Source organism: Ruditapes philippinarum, unplaced genomic scaffold (genome assembly GCF_026571515.1).
Source record: "Ruditapes philippinarum isolate M1 unplaced genomic scaffold, ASM2657151v2 ctg346_1_1_1_1, whole genome shotgun sequence".
Lineage (NCBI taxonomy): Eukaryota > Metazoa > Mollusca > Bivalvia > Venerida > Veneridae > Ruditapes > Ruditapes philippinarum.
This window is the reverse complement of record NW_026864693.1, coordinates 229,589-245,964: the sequence shown is the minus strand read 5'-3', so window position 1 is coordinate 245,964 and position 16,376 is coordinate 229,589. Positions and strand designations below refer to the sequence as shown.

General features: G+C 31.9%; 1 protein-coding gene across 2 annotated transcripts; it reads right to left on the bottom strand.

Moving 5' to 3' along the window:
* Positions 1-328: 328 nt before the first annotated feature.
* LOC132726525 (beta-lactamase domain-containing protein 2-like) lies at positions 329-15,330 on the bottom strand. 2 transcript variants are annotated; one of them, XM_060711861.1, is made up of 9 exons: positions 15,219-15,330; positions 12,255-12,402; positions 11,281-11,472; positions 10,477-10,576; positions 9,193-9,295; positions 7,902-8,024; positions 6,746-6,918; positions 2,252-2,509; positions 329-924 (listed from the first exon to the last, which is right to left on the bottom strand). In XM_060711861.1, exons 2-9 carry the CDS (start codon positions 12,392-12,394, stop codon positions 655-657), a joined length of 1,359 nt encoding a protein of 452 aa, XP_060567844.1. In that variant the 5' UTR covers positions 12,395-12,402; positions 15,219-15,330; the 3' UTR covers positions 329-654. The 2 variants fall into 2 exon arrangements, with proteins under 2 accessions (XP_060567844.1, XP_060567845.1); XM_060711862.1 differs by lacking the exon at positions 6,746-6,918 and adding an exon at positions 4,926-5,083 and having other exon boundaries at positions 330-924.
* Positions 15,331-16,376: the final 1,046 nt, after the last annotated feature.

Sequence of the window (16,376 nt, the reverse complement as noted above, 5' to 3'; positions counted from 1 at the left end):
CTTTGATACAATGTATTCATTTTGATATCCCTTTATTTCATAATGGACAGCTCCAAAACTGGAACATGGACTACCCTATTTCATCAGGTGAAGGGTTAATAGCATGGCAAATCCATCATACAATTTCAGCAGTTTATGACTGTGTTAACTTAAAGCGAAATCACAATGATGCAACATAATCTGTAGCAAAAAAAAAGGCACCACAGTGCTAACATTATCTAATAAAATCATAAAAGCCATAAAAGTTTTTAAATATCAAATGGAATAAATACAATGAGAATCACATTAGTAAATACAATGAGAATTACATTAGTAAATACAATGAGAATCACATTAGTTTTAAGTTTGTGTTGGAAGCTATAAGCTTACTGGAACACTCTCGAATCCATTCCTGGAACCAACCAGTACTAAGCAATGCAAAGTTTCTTTCTCACAGAAACAATGGCTAGCCCCTGACAGGGTTTTAACCCACACATCAAGGAATCCTTAGAATACTTTTAAGGTGTGGGGTTTTGATGTGTGAGTTTTTTTAATACATTCCTTACAATCACATTCAAGCTATATGCACATAAATAATGCTGTTTTTTTTAATTTAAAAGTCATCGAAGCACCATATGAAAGTTACAATTACACTCGTTACATACATCATGTACATTATAATTTACTAGGCGGCTGATTTTTGTCCAAATATTTCTGATACTGTGAATGTTGCTGGAATATAATTCTTTCTTCTTTGATATTTTCTATCTGGAATACACAGTCATATAGGGCATGAATTAAAGAATACATTCTTTCATCACCATTGTCACTATATGAAGAAAATGGGTCAAGGAACGGGGTCGTGTAAGCAAAACCAATCTTGTGTTTGATATCTGCAGCCGCATACTGTCCGCCATATCCCCCATGTCCAAATATATGATTAGGCTGAAATAGACAAAACAAATACTGTAACATTAAAACTTTGACTGCTACTGCTACAGAATCTAGCCATGTGACCAGCGCAGATCAAGATCAAGGCTGCACATCTGTGCCCTCTATTCATGGTCTGCACTGTTCAATATTCAGTCAGTACATATACATTGTATTTTCAAGTATTTTGAAACTTTCCCTAAAACTGGTAAATAATTTTTCTCAATATTTAATGATGGACAAGTCCATTTAAGAAATTTTGCGGGGAAAAGGGTTCAGAAGTATGAGTAAATATACAATGTTTATATATATAATTATACTACTGCTAACGATATCCAACAACATTTAAAACTTTTCTTATCACAAGAAAACTTTCAACTTAGTGAGGAAAGGATACTGATAGATATTCAAAGTCATTCTAAAAGTAATAATAGAATTGTATAACATTATAGCCACAGATTGTAACCATGCTAAATATCTTAACTAGACTTTTATTTGGGCTGAACCATTCATAATTTTTAGGGAAATTTTTAAGTATGTACAGACTGAATAGCCAACAGTACGGACTATGATCAGGCTGAAGTGGTGTCAGTTGATCAATGCTCACATGGGTTAAATCAGTAGTGCCGGCAGGGTAAGGGTTCGAAAGAAATTTGCAATTAAACTATCTTAATACCATTTAAAGTGACGTCATGCCCATCCAAGTGTAAATGGTGTGAGTGTCAGTAGAACTTAAATACACTTTGCAATTTATGCTTTCATATGCAAAACTAATCAATAGTCAATGTGACCCACAGAAATTTCTATAGATATTGTTTGGAATGTATCAGTTACATTCAATTTTTAAAAGAGTTGGGCAGTGTATTTATAAGTTAGGTACTTTTTAAATTTTATCTTAAATATTTTTCATTATTAATTATTGGTCAATCACCATTATAAAAGATCAATCTCTTGCAATATACTGTATACCTAATTTAACTCCACTTGACTACAAAAAAAAATTGAACATAACATCACTAAAAATTCATGGATTGAGAAATAAATATTTAGCTTGAAATTATTACCATTCTTTCACTTTTCTACCTTTATCAATGTTTTTGACAGGTGAAAAAAACTAAAGTCAGTTCAAGTACATACTTATTTCATTTTATAAAATTTTAACAAGCTGTCATTTATTTCTGTCAATATTTTCATTCATTTTGGAAACAATAAATATGCTGCAGATGACAAATTTATCAAAGTGACAATATCTCAATAATTTAAAAGTCAATTTCATTTCAATATGCATGCTTAAAACATTGTATTAATTACTTCATGTATATCAAACAAAAACAATACTTACACTCTGGTTCCCTGTAACCATTGTAATAAGATGGGTACCAACACTCCAGGCAGCATCTATTCCAAAACTAACATCTATCCCAGCAACCAGAGGATTAGTAAATCTATTTATAGCTGCCTGTGACAATAAGCTCCTCCCATTGTGCACACCTCCATTACCCACAATTCCGAACAATTTTGCCATGTTTGCTGCTGTAGCGTGCCCATGTGTTGACGGTATAGGGAGTTCTCTATTATCAGGGTCATTTATTTTCAATGTCTAAGTAAGAGAAAATAAACATCTGTATATAAAAATAAAGTATGATTATTGTACATTTAAAAACAAAGCAAATACATTCATTTAAGCCAATGCCCTTAATTTATTAATTAAAAAGGTGAACAGTTAGAAACTTGTGAAAGTTCGTATTTTATACAAAAGTTAATTACCACAATTTGGAAAAATATTCAATTTTCGCCTCTCAATTTGACTTATCTATTTAAACCATCATACATTATTAAAAAAAAAAAAAAAACTAGCTACTTTTCTTGCTCTTATGGTATTTGAATACCAAATAAATGAAATTATTTCATAAATGTACCTCAGTAAAACAACATTTTGAAAAGCTACCATGCACTGAATTATAATTCTTACGAAGTGTAAGTTCAGAAAACTCTTACTTTTTAGATATTATGTAAAATAACAACATGACTACTGTAAGCTTCAACTGCTTATTTATGCAATGATGAATGTATTTCAAGTGCAGGCAGGAAACAATAGCTTAACAAACAATTAAACTAGCTGAACAGTACAATACAGTATAGCAGGTAATGAGTGCATTCAGACTATATATGAGCCGCATCACGACAAAAACCAACTAATGCGTTTGCGACCAGCATGGATCCAGACCAGCCTGCGCATTCGCGCAGTCTGATCAGGATCAATGCTGTTCGTTATCAGTTTCTCTACTTGTAATAAGGTTTCTAAGCGAACAGCATGGATCCTGATCAGACTGCCCGGATCGCAAACCCATTATGTTGGTTTTGTTGTGACGCGGCTACCAGTGCTACCAATACTAAAATAACATTGGTACTACTGGTGGAAAGTCAACGGTACGACTTGCCAACACTACCATAGCCCTAGTTTGTCTACAATTTGATATACCTATTGCAAATTTTGTCCACAAACATTGTTATCATTGCTTTGCCAACGGTAAGTAAACTTGGTTTACCAATGGATTTAATCTGAATACACCCAATGTTTTACAGCATACTAATATAAGTCAAGTCACATGCTGGCTGTCTAGGGTTCCCTCGCCATGGAGCATATCATGCATTTTTAAGGCATTGACTAAAACTTAGACAGAATCCCTGACATTCTTCGAACTATCTTGAAATAGCTTCCTAGTTTTGAAGAGTTTAACTTAATTTCCAAGGTTTTGAACCAATAAAAGCGGAGAGCAAATAATAAGGTATTAGGTACATTACCCATTTATTTACTAAATATCTTGTCCATCATTCAATCTGGACAAAACCATTCATCATTTTATAGGATAAATTAAAAAGTTTCTACTGACTAAATAGCAAATAGTGCTGACTATGACGGTGCAGACTGACCTTGGAGTGCTGGTTGCTGCCGCCAGCAGGGTAACAGGGTTAACAACTCTGCTAGCTAGGTTATAACAACTCAAACATGTAGAAAATGCTTTGATTTTTAAGGAAAGACAATGTGTATATCTGCACAGGTATAAGCATATCAAAGTCTTTATTATGCAACAATAATGTTGTTTTTTTATCTCCTATATAATCACACAAATCAAGATGACAAAATATTTCACTTCAACTATGGTATCTAAGAGTAGCTTTAAATCAAGTTTAACAACTGGTTAACATACAAATGTAATTATAAATGTATGTGGGTGAATGGAGGTTTTTATTATTTTAAAGAATGTTCTTAAAAATTTATCTAAATTTCATAAATTTGCATCACTGTGACAGCTATGGTGAAAATTTTACATTTTTAACAATTTTAGAAGAATGTAATGTTAAATAACTATTTCGATATTTATAACTTTTAGATTTTCAAATGATTAAATAAATATAACAAAGTTGTCTAAAGAAAATATTATCACCTATTGATTTTAATACTTTATGGCTTGATTAAGACAGACAAACAATTTTCAAGTCTTTTTATCAAGCAATCATCATTCAATTTATGACACTTCTTTCAGTATAACTGTTATGGAAAAATATTCCTATTTTTTTTTTCTTGTATGTCATATTTTAAAACGAGTCTTCCAACTTACTTCAAAGAGGCAATATCATGTATCATTATGAACTTTGGACTTAGCAACACCAAGTTAAATTATTATCTTGAAAAATACCTCTAAATACTTCATCTTAAGCAAATTCAGGTGCCAGCTGTGAAACAATACACATGGACAATATTATTTTAGATTTGATAATCAAACTCAATTACACTAATAATTAAAGGAAAAAGATCAACATCAGACTTATGTGTTTAGCAGATCATCAACAAAGAGGATACCACATGCTATTGATAAACTCCTACACTAGTAGACTACCAGTGTGACAGGCACACACTACACTAGTGAAATTAATTCCCCCCACAACCCCAAAGCAGAGGCCCAGCTGGTGACCTTTGGTCACAAATGTGTGCTTTTATATATTACACTCACTGTTTTGAAATCTTGGGGATTATTTGCTGTTTGCATGAGTAAACTTATATCTCCCTTGAATTTCTTCAGCATTTCAGCTTGGTCAGGGGGTCGGGCCATGTTCACTCTTGTGGCTCTGTGGTACAAATGTTTAGGTAATCCTATATATAACTCTATATCTGAAATATATAAAACACTGAAACTATGCTTAATTATCAAATTTTTCTTCTATTTTACCAGTTGGATTAAAAATCCCGCTAAAACTAAAAACGTCATGTGAATGTTCCACTGTAAGATCCTGCTTTGTTTGATCAGAATTATTTCATGCAAGACATTGCTAACAGATTCGACAAAGTTCATGCGACGGCAGTTATTTTGCATCTTTATATTCAGCTGAAGGCAGAAAATTAGATTTAGTAAATAATTGATTTATCTTAAAGTAAAAAAAACAAAAACAATTTGTTTGTACATTGTATATATTATTTACGTTACAATATCTAAATCATTACAAGCATCTACAATTAATTAAATTAAAAATAGTAAAATAAAACTGAACTGTAAACTTCTGGTAAGTGGAAGTCCCATGAGTGAGCTGAGTGAGCATTGTTATTAAGATTCACACCCACAGAATAAATTTGCATTTTGATACAGACATTGGACTGGACTCTAGAACCATTTCATGTTAATTTCATTTTTTTTCTCTTTCTTTTATTTCTTTAAAGTGAACTATTCTGTCCAACCAAGAGTAAATTGTCAGCGAATATGTAAAAATTAAAATAACTTGATAAAACCCTAAAACCTGAGAGCCAATCAGAAATATGAAAGATGTTCTCATTTTGTTAGATGACCACAGAAAAAATATTGCTGAATGAATTATTATGCGATAGTATTACATTAACCATTATTTGATCATGGCAAAAGATTGATTTTTTAAAATTTATTTTAATGAAAACAATTATTTAGTATTTTCTCAGGGACTTAATTGAAATTGATAAATATCAGTTATTGATCATTGACCATTATAATAGCAAATCTTTTGAAATGTTACTTATTCAACTTCAGTTGACAACCAAGAAATGAGCATTATGACACTTTCACAAAATCGCTTTTAACACAAGATATTTCACATACATTTATCATTAGCTCAACTGCCAGAAAGTCTATTTATATATTTATAAATATTTAAGATTAGCAAAAATGTTCCTATATCTATTTAGGCTTGATTGCGAAACAAGTTCTTGCAACTCATAATAATCACTTTAGAGTCCGCTTCCTGGAACTTAGAAGCAGTACTGGTGTCATATGAAGAAACATGACCAATTGACCCAAGTTTTATATTAAAATCAAAGTTCAGGAAGTTATAAAGGTAATTGTTAATATATATAACAACCATTCATGAGTATAACTGTCTGAGTAAACATTGTATTAAGCTACTCTTCCATACTTGAGAAATGAAATATACTGTCATCTTAAAAACTGATGATATTTTACTACTTTTAAATGGTTATTGAAAGTTTTAAAAAGCCAATATTTTAAAGGTTCTAGATTTTTTTATTTTTTTTTAATGAAAAAAAATAGTGTTCCAAATCTTTAAAAAAAATATTGAAAATCGATGTTTTTCTCTCTATTTCTACAAACAATAAAATAATATTTAGTTCTTTGTTTTTCTGCTTAATGTATCACTTTTTATTCTCAAAAACACATTTTGTGATGAGACACTTAAGAAACAATTGATAAATTATAGCTTTAACACTATTGACATGCAAATAAGCATAATGTACAAGCAAGCTATATTTCAAAATCTCTATTCGGGTGGGTTTCTTTTTAAAGGCCACACTCACAGATTTGAAGTCAAGAGCAGTATTTGTATCTCTAATTTTCTGTAGATCAGGATCTCCTTTTAAAAACTTCTGTTGTTCCTGGGCATACTGTGTCTTGTCATAGGTCTGAGTCAATAAAACTCGTGTGGCTCTATGGCTCAGAGATTTGGGGAGACCAATGTAAATCTCAATATCTGGGTAACAGGAAAAATTAGCTACTTTTTAGAGTAATTACAGCAAGTTTGTATATCATTACTGCTTTGCAAAGTTAAAATGATACTTTCATAAAAATGTCAGTATGAGTACATTTATTTAAATGTCAGTTAGAATACTCAATGTAATAGTTTTTTCATTATGAAATGATTCTTTCAGAAAAAATAATTGTCTTGTTGTTATGAATCAGATATGAAAATAATAAACTTAATATTCCTGACATTTATGGAATGACACTAAAGTTGTTCTTTATCATATAAAGATCCAAATCTAATCAAAATACATGATTAATATTGATCTTTTAGTTTATGAAAATAAGTAGTGTTAAGTACAGTTGTTTGTTGTCTATGTTATTAACTACTCAATATCAGACAGGCTTTAAGCTAGTACCCTAGAATTACATATCTTAATAACTTTGACTACCTATCATAGGAAATGTTGACTGAACAACTAACTTCTTGATAATATTTTCAATATGTTTATATCAATCCATAAGAAACACAAAATTTCTACAGATATTGTTTACAACACATAAGTAGGGATTGAATTTTTTTTTAAATTATGTCTCTGTTTTAAAAATTTCAACCTGAGTATAAGTTTGAAATTTGATGTAAAACTTCATTGCAAGTAAGAGTTTGTTTATTAAACCCCCAAAAATATAACATTCAAACAAACTATTTTACATACAAACTTTACAAAATTTTACATACAAACAAATTGTATTACATACAAATTGTACAAAATTTTACATACAAACAAATTGTATTACATACAAATTTTACATACAAACAAATTATATTACATACAAACTTAACAAAATTTTACATACAAACAAATTGTATTACATACAAATTTTACATACAAACAAATTGTTTAACATACAAACTTTACAAAATTTTACAAACAAATTGTATTACATACAAACTTTACAAAATTTTACATACAAACAAATTGTATTACATACCAAATGGCTGAGCAATTTCCTCTTTAAAATAGTCTGATAAACTCCTTTGTTTTGGGTCGGCATGACGTACAATCTGGTCCAGATATAACCCAAAGGTCAACGGATGGTAGCCATGTTTCTCGCCTGTATGAAAAAAAAGTGCTGACATATTCTTATTTCATACTGTATACTGCTTATACATACATATACTATGCTCAAATTTGATAATTGAAAATACTGATAATTGCAAAACAGTCTCTTTGTTAATATAAAATAAATTAACAAATACATTATAGGTGGTCACAATATGAATAGTTGATGCCATTAAAAAAACCTGTTAGTTTTTTTCTGAAAAAGGACCAACTTTACCTGACTCTTAATAGGAAATGCTCCTTCCCATACATAGCTTGTACAGTACATTCTTATATTCAAATTAGTTATATTTTGTTTTCAATAAATTTCTGCAATAAAAATATTTTACTCAAAGATGAGCATGGTATATGTTTAAACAAAGATATTTACCGGAGTTGAAATCATATGCATGATATAAGCAGGAGACCAGTGTGCAACAAAAATATCATCTTTATGTGCATATATCATTAAGTTTGCTCCTAATACAATTGAGAAAATATTTCATTTCAAAGAGAGAAATTTTGAATGATTTCACACTCATTTAATGGTAAAATTAATTGTTAAGTATATTGATTATTTTCTTCATAAATAGCAAGTTTTCACTATAATGATAAAATGTACTTTGAGTGATATATTAAACTCATTTTCTTTTAATAATTTAATTGGGAACAATATGTCCATGTATAATTTAAGTGGTTACCTTATTTCAGGTATCAGTGTTTCAGTCTGATTAAAATTTTCCATATCATTCAGTTGTAACAACAGTGATAAATATCAGTATGTTTGTATGTTTTGAGCACTATCACAATTAAAGTTATATGGTGCCAAAAGAGGAAAGATGATTTTGGCTAGCCTGGCGTGTTACTAACTTACAGTAATATCAGAGGTCAAAACCACCTCACCTGCTGGAGCTAAGAGATACAAAGACTTCAGTAATGCTAACCCATTTAGTTGCCTTTACGGAAAAGGGTGGCTGCAATTCTGGTGCCTTAAAACTCTTAAAGGCAACCCTTAGCCACAAGGGGAATGTCATTAGATATATAATTGTTAGCCCAATTGGCAACCAACACATGTTCCAAAGACTAAAACTCACAAATTCATGGCTTAAAGACACAAGGTTTCAAATACTGAGGGACACAAAGGTCTTTGTCAAAAGAAAACCATGCAGCAAACATTTTACCTGGAGTCCAGAATGGTTTTTGAGCTGCAAGCTTTTTACCAAGTTTGACGGGATTGTTTATATCAGCAAGCCAGAATGGTTCCTCTAAAGTTATAAGTCCTGCCTATGAATAAATAAAATACTATGTAACAAATTTTTACAATGGATTTGTAATGTTAGTTCAATTTTCAATTGTCAAGTCCAGTGAGCTGGTAGTGTTGGCAATCTATAAATAGAGCTAGTGTTAATACTGACTTACCTACAATGGCAGCTGTTTATGGCACATGAAATTAAATATGTAATAGCAGCTGAATTCTTATACTTTATGGCAGATAAAATTGATATTTGTTGCCTACTGAAAATTATTCTAATATTGTAATATTCCTTAACCTACAAAGGGACTAGTCTGAAATTCATGTAATTTGTTTAGTTTAAACAAATTATTTAACTGATTGTAAAACAAGTTCTTGCAACTTATATTAATCTCTTTCTTTCTGGAACTAACCAGTACTGGTGTCATATGAGGAATCACGATCTTGATCCAAGTAGAGATCCAAGTAGGACTCAAACCCACAATCTCTGGGTTGAGATCCAAGTAGGACTCAAACCCACAATCTCTGGGTTGAGATCCAAGTAGGACTCAAACCCACAATCTCTGGGTTGAGATCCAAGTAGGACTCAAACCAACAATCTCTGGGTTGAGAGGCAGATACCCTAACAAATAGACCACTGTTTACCTTTTCAAAATAATTAAAGTCCATTAAAAATATATGCTAGGTTTATGGTCAAATGTTTATAAATTGTATAAATGGAATTATTAAATGGTTAATTACAATACAGTTACATTGTATATCTTATATGCTTACAGAGTATTAACCCTTTCTTTACATACTACCTAACTACTTTTAACAATTATACTCCAGTCATCAAGCCCTACCCCTCAACCCTACCCAAAGCTCAAAAAGAGATGTGTGTGAATGAGGTGAGAAGGGGTTATAGTGCAGGAAATTAGTTGTGTTTTATCTGAATAACTATAGAATTGATTTACCATTGCTTTCACTGACTTTTTTTCTGGTCCTACATGTACACACTAAGCTTTAGGGGAAGAGAGAAAACAGGCTACACATTACAACAGACTGGTTTGTTAATATGTAGTTCTGAGACTAAACTGTGTTTTCTACTAACTTTCATTTTTGGAATTGTCTTAGCTAATAAGGCAGCATGGTGGCAGACTGGTCTACCTTTATAATAGTAAAATAGGTCTGTACAAAGAGTTTAACTAATCCATGCATAAAGAAATCTCACCTGGTTTGAGATCAGCTGCTCTAAGGTTACATCCTTTTTCCCATTCTGTGCAAAATCTGGCCAATAAGTGCATACTGGTTTCTTATAATCCAACAATCCTCTGTAAAACATTCATTTTCCATAGTTACTTATACCCATTGTAATACAATTAAGAACATAACAGAAAATTACAGTAACTGCTAAACTACCAGTACTTGCCAACAAATGCCCTTAACATAAGTACAATGTATATAAGGTAGAAAAATTAAAAAATCAATGACCTTTTTTCTGTGAATTTTCAAGTACAAATATATTTTTTTCTTATCACCTTACATCATACACAAGCAAAAGTGTAAGAATAGGATAATTGTCTCTTCATTCATTACACTTGCTTTACTGGTACCATATGTCTCTTAAATCAAGCTAGAAATTTTATGAAAGCAGTGTGACTTAGTATCATGGCTTTTGCATGTAGCAAATAAGTTTATCATTCAGAAAGATTTGTTTAACCAGTAAGTAGACATTGATAAGGCACTGTTTATAAAAACTTGTTTTATATTTTCAGTATATTATAATAAATGTTAGAATCTCGGTGGCTTAAAGGTTAAGACAGCTGACAATGACATTACTTCCCTAGTAAGGCTATGGGAAGGCACATTTCATCTTCAATAAGATTATTATGCATCGCATTAAATATTTCCATTTCACCTTCTTAGAAAAAATAGTCAGTTCACAACTTTAAGAACCCACAAAAATGTTCTTTGTGACAAAACCACGAAATTTCATGCCTGAATTAACAGTAAATAATAATATTATGATATTGACCTGTCAACTAAATGAGCTATAACAAGAGCTGCTACAGCCTTTGTTGATGAGAAGAACGTAGATAATGTGTCTTCCTTCCAGAGTCGTCTACAGCTTATATCAGAGTAGCCTCCCCATAAATTCACTACCGGAACACCACGATAATATACGGCAAAACTTGATCCTTTATCCAGACCCGATTTCAGATTTGCCCTAAAAAAATAAACATATTTACATTATTCAAATGTTTCTATCAGTAAATACTGTAGTAATATATTATTATCAATATGTGATGTAAATAAAACACCTGAAAAAAGTTTGTTTTCTAAAATATTTATGTTGTAATAACTACCATTAAGGCATATTCATTAAGGCATATTCATTACCTCAGAAGGTTGTACATCATGTGTGTCATTAAATTTCATTTTACTTCATATTCCATTTTTTTATTAAAAATTCTTTTGTAGAAATGTGATCAAAATACGTACAGAGAAAATAAATCTTCACTGAAATGCAAATTTATTGGTACAAATCATAATTTTTTTGAAAATATTTCTGAAGAAACTTACTCATATGATGGCATATCTAGTACAGACCTTATTTTGTACATTACATATCAGCCTAGTGACAGTTTTCACATGAATAATGATTTAATTACCACTGTAACATTCTCAGCTGTTCACAGCCAACAGAATATTTCCTATACACAGATATATAATAATTATGTATGTTTTTTTTTACATTTATACAGCAGTCAATCTGAGGTCTAGTGGTTAAGTGATGGACCAGCAATACAGGAGTTGCTGGTTTGATTCCTTGATCCATCACTAACAATACCAAGGGTCTTTTGGACGAAACCTTAACAACTGATGTCCAGGCATTCAAAGAACTTGTGCATGTGCAACCCAAAAATAACCAATTAATTATTCTGCGGCATCCCAAATAAGGGCAACTGAAATATAACAGTAATTATACCGCAATAGACACATTTGTACCTGAAAGTTTCCGCAACTTTTTCAAATCCAGGAGCTGTAAATCCGTTCACTGTCAAATTATTGGCTTTCTTCATACTTGCTGGTTTTATAACTAAATCCTTGACTACTGTGTTAATCCAGAAGATCCATTTCTTTAACATAAGTCAATCTGTTATAAAAAAAAGGTTTTTTGAATCATTTTTCAAAACAAAAAGATAGGAAATATTGACTGATCATGCCAAAGTTGCTGTTTTGGTAAATTTATCACTTTGCTTTGTTGATGAGGGAAAAAAAGAATTTCAATGTTTGGCCTTGGCTATCTTTGCATAGTAAACACAATAAATATTTAATCCCTGCCAAAGAATAGAGGTGCTTGGCAAGTACCAAAACTCAAAATATATACATGTACATGTATCTAGCAAGAATATCAATCAATAAATGTATGTTTGTCACATGAGGACATTAGGACAAACTGGTACTGGTGTAGTTCAATTTTTGAAAAGAAAGCAAATTTTACTGTTTCAGTAAATTAAACAAATATATTATGTTAAGGGTTAATAACACAATCATTTAAACAAGAGCTGTCAGAGGAGACAGTGATGCTTGACTAATTAAATACTGGACGCAGAAAAGACAAATCTATGAAAAAACAAGAGGGCCATAATGGCCCCAATATCTATCACCTGAATATAAAGTCTCTTAATGACAAGGACCAAGTAATATAGTAAACTATTAATGAAAAGCAGATATAAAATCTAAATCTTAAACTTATATCACAAATTTCATATTTGTATATGAAATAGTGCACATGTAAAATCATTACTGGTTGCTATTTCTCAAGTAATACAATAGTTTCTAAAGAAGTCACTGGTTTCTGTACAAAATTAATGGAATCCTTGGAAGTCAGTGGCTGCTATGAAATTCAATAGTAGATTCACTTGTTGCTATGAAAAGTACATGTTTGCTATGGAAGTCACTGGTTGCTGTGGAAATTTACAGTTTGCTATAGAAAGTCAGTGGCTGCTCTGAAGTCACTGGTAATTATGGAAGTCAATGGTTGTTATGGAAAGCAAACAGTTGCTATTGGTATTGATTTGTTGCAATGGAAAATCAATGGTTGTTATGGGAGTCACTAACTGCTTTAAGAAATTAATATTTGCTGCAGAAAGTTATTGGTTGCTATGGCAGTCAAAAGTTGCTATAGAAAGACAGTGTTTGCTATGGAAGTCAATGGTTGCTATGGAGAGTCAATGGTTGCTATGGAAAGTCCCTGGTTGCTATGGAAAGTCACTGTTTCCCTTATAAGTCTATGGTTGCTATGAAAAGTCACTGGTTGCTTAGTGAGTCACTGGTTGTTGTTAAAAATCACTGGTTGCAATGAAAGTATATTTTTGATATGGAAAGTCACTGGTTGCTATGGAGGTCTATGGTTGCTATGTAAAGTCAGCAGTTGTTATGGAAGGCAATGGTTGCTGTGGAAAGTCACTGGTTGATATGGAAGTCACTGGTTGCTATGGGAAGACATGTGTTGCTAAGAAAAGTCGATAGTTGCTACGGTTGCTTTGGGAAGTCACTGGTTTCTATACATATACATTTGTACTTTGTAGGGTCGACCTAAAATGTTTGAAAGGTTTATAACACTCATTAGTCTTCATCAAACAATAGCACTTGATGATAGTGGTATTTGCATATTTTCACAGTTGCAGTGTTTTATATAAATCAGGATTATCATCATTAACAAAACTTGTGTTGATTGTTTGTTCCTAAACCAATTTTGACCACAGGGACATGATTTATAATTTAAACTTTTGTAGAGGAACACAAAGTGATGTTCAATGTAATGTTACTAGTGTAAGCAATATATCTAAATTCTGGGCATTGTGCTTCAGAAATGAAGATTTTTAAGACAGTTTTACCTTACAAGACTATTTTTTACAGTAATTTAAGTTAAAGTGACCCTACGTGCCTTGCTACTTTTAACCCCAGGGGTAACACTTATATTACTTTTGTAAAGGTCCACTAAGAACTGCTGCATGCTAAGTATTTAAGCTCTTGTAATTGTAGTTTCACAAAAGAAGATTTAAATTTATTTTTTCCAATACAAGACTATATAAACTAAGTGACTTCCATGGAGGGCCAATTTCATACAACTTTTGTAAAGGTTCACAAGGTGATTACATGTGTAAATGTGTCAAATATCTAAACTCTGGGCATGGTACTTTCAAAGAAGAAGATTTTTAACACATTTTTACAGATATAGAAATCTATGTGAACTACAAAAGTAAGTGACCCGCGTCAGGCAGGGCCATTTTTACTTGGGGCATGACTTGAATAACTTTAGTAGTACACATGTAGATATCCACTAGGCAAAGCTACATGCATTCAAGCTCCTTTTTCAGAAGAAGAATTAAATGTTTTTTCCGATACATTATAAGTCTATATAAACTAAGTGACCGGGCCTGGACAGGGTGAGTTTTGATCCCATCTACGTATACATGTTGTTATAATATATGTCAACACAATTGTCACTGAAAATCAAAGTTTTAACTATAGACTACTGAAGATACAACACTGAAGCGCAAGATAAATAATTAAAAAAAAAACACATGGAATCTAGAAATCACATTGGCAATGAATAGCTCTGTTTTGTTTTGTAAATAAAATTTACTTGACTTGTTAATTTTTAGTCAAAAATGGGCAATATATTAGACGTTACGGGCTTGTTATTGTTTAGTTAAATTGCAAAGTTGTAACAATATCCAAAAAAAATCATATTTTCCCACCCAAATAATACAAAATTAAATATGTTTAATATAAAGTGAGGCGAATCGTCTGTAGTGGAACGAGTATTTAGGGGGCGAATCTTTAAAGCTGGATATATCTGTGGGCGGGTTTGGTGTTTAAGGGGAAACAATATATATAAATGAATACAAAATGTAGGAATTCATTGCACAGGTGCATTGTAGGTTAAGTTTGGGCAGATACCTGTAGGATGATCCAATCAATCGCTGATCCTATGCCTCGATCTACTTTGTGAACTTTGATCCTCGCCTCACTTACGATTCGCCCCTGATTGACTCGCCCCATTCGCTCCACTTTAATTAGTGATTGTATAATTTACCTAGTTTTCTTAATACTTTGTTTCTGTTACTGTGAAAGAAAATGCTTAAATAAAATTAAAAGTACTAATGTATTCTTTTACAATTCAAATTCATGCTACAATTACATTATAAATACTAAAACAAGTGGGCCAAGATGGCCCTAGATCGCTCACCTGACCCATGTTTGAACTCATCTAAACAATTACCTAGACAACCGTCCTGACCAAGTTTGATGACAATTGGGTAAAAATGTGACCATTAGAGTGTTAACAAGGTTTTTCCACATTTAGGCGTTGTGGCGTAGTTTTTGACCCTAGGTGACCCATATTTGAACTTGACCTAGAAATCATCAAAACGATCTTCCTGATCAATTTCCGGAAAATTTGGATCAAAACTGCACAGACAAGATTTTTCTATTTTTAGCTCCTGTGACCTAGTTTTGACCGGAGATGACCCATATTCGAACTTGACATAGAAATCATCAAAACAATCTTCCAGATTAATTTCCAGGATATGTGGATCAAAACAGCAGCCACTAGAGTGTTAACAATATTTTTCTATTTTCACCTCATGTGACCTAGTTTTTGACCAGAGACGACCCATATTCGAACTTGATCTAAAAATCATCAAAACAATCTTCCTTACCAATATCAAGAATATCTGGATCAAAGAACTGCAGCCACTAGAGTATTAACAAGATTTTTCTATTTTTAGCTCCTGTGACATAGTTTATGACCGGAGATGACCCATATTCGAAGCTGACCTAGAAATCATCTCACTAATTTTCAGGGTATTTGGATTAAACTGCAGGCACTAGAATGTTTACAAGATTTTTCTATTTTTAGCTCCCGTGACTTAGTTTTTGATCTGAGGTGGCCCATATTCGAACTTGACCTGTATTTCATTGAGGCAAACATTTTAACAAAGTTTCATTATCATCCAATCAAAACTGTGACTGCTAAAGTGTTAACAACCCAAATGTTGACGAGCACGACGACGGCACCTTGACCACTTCGTGGTCAGATGAGCTAAAAAATCTGTC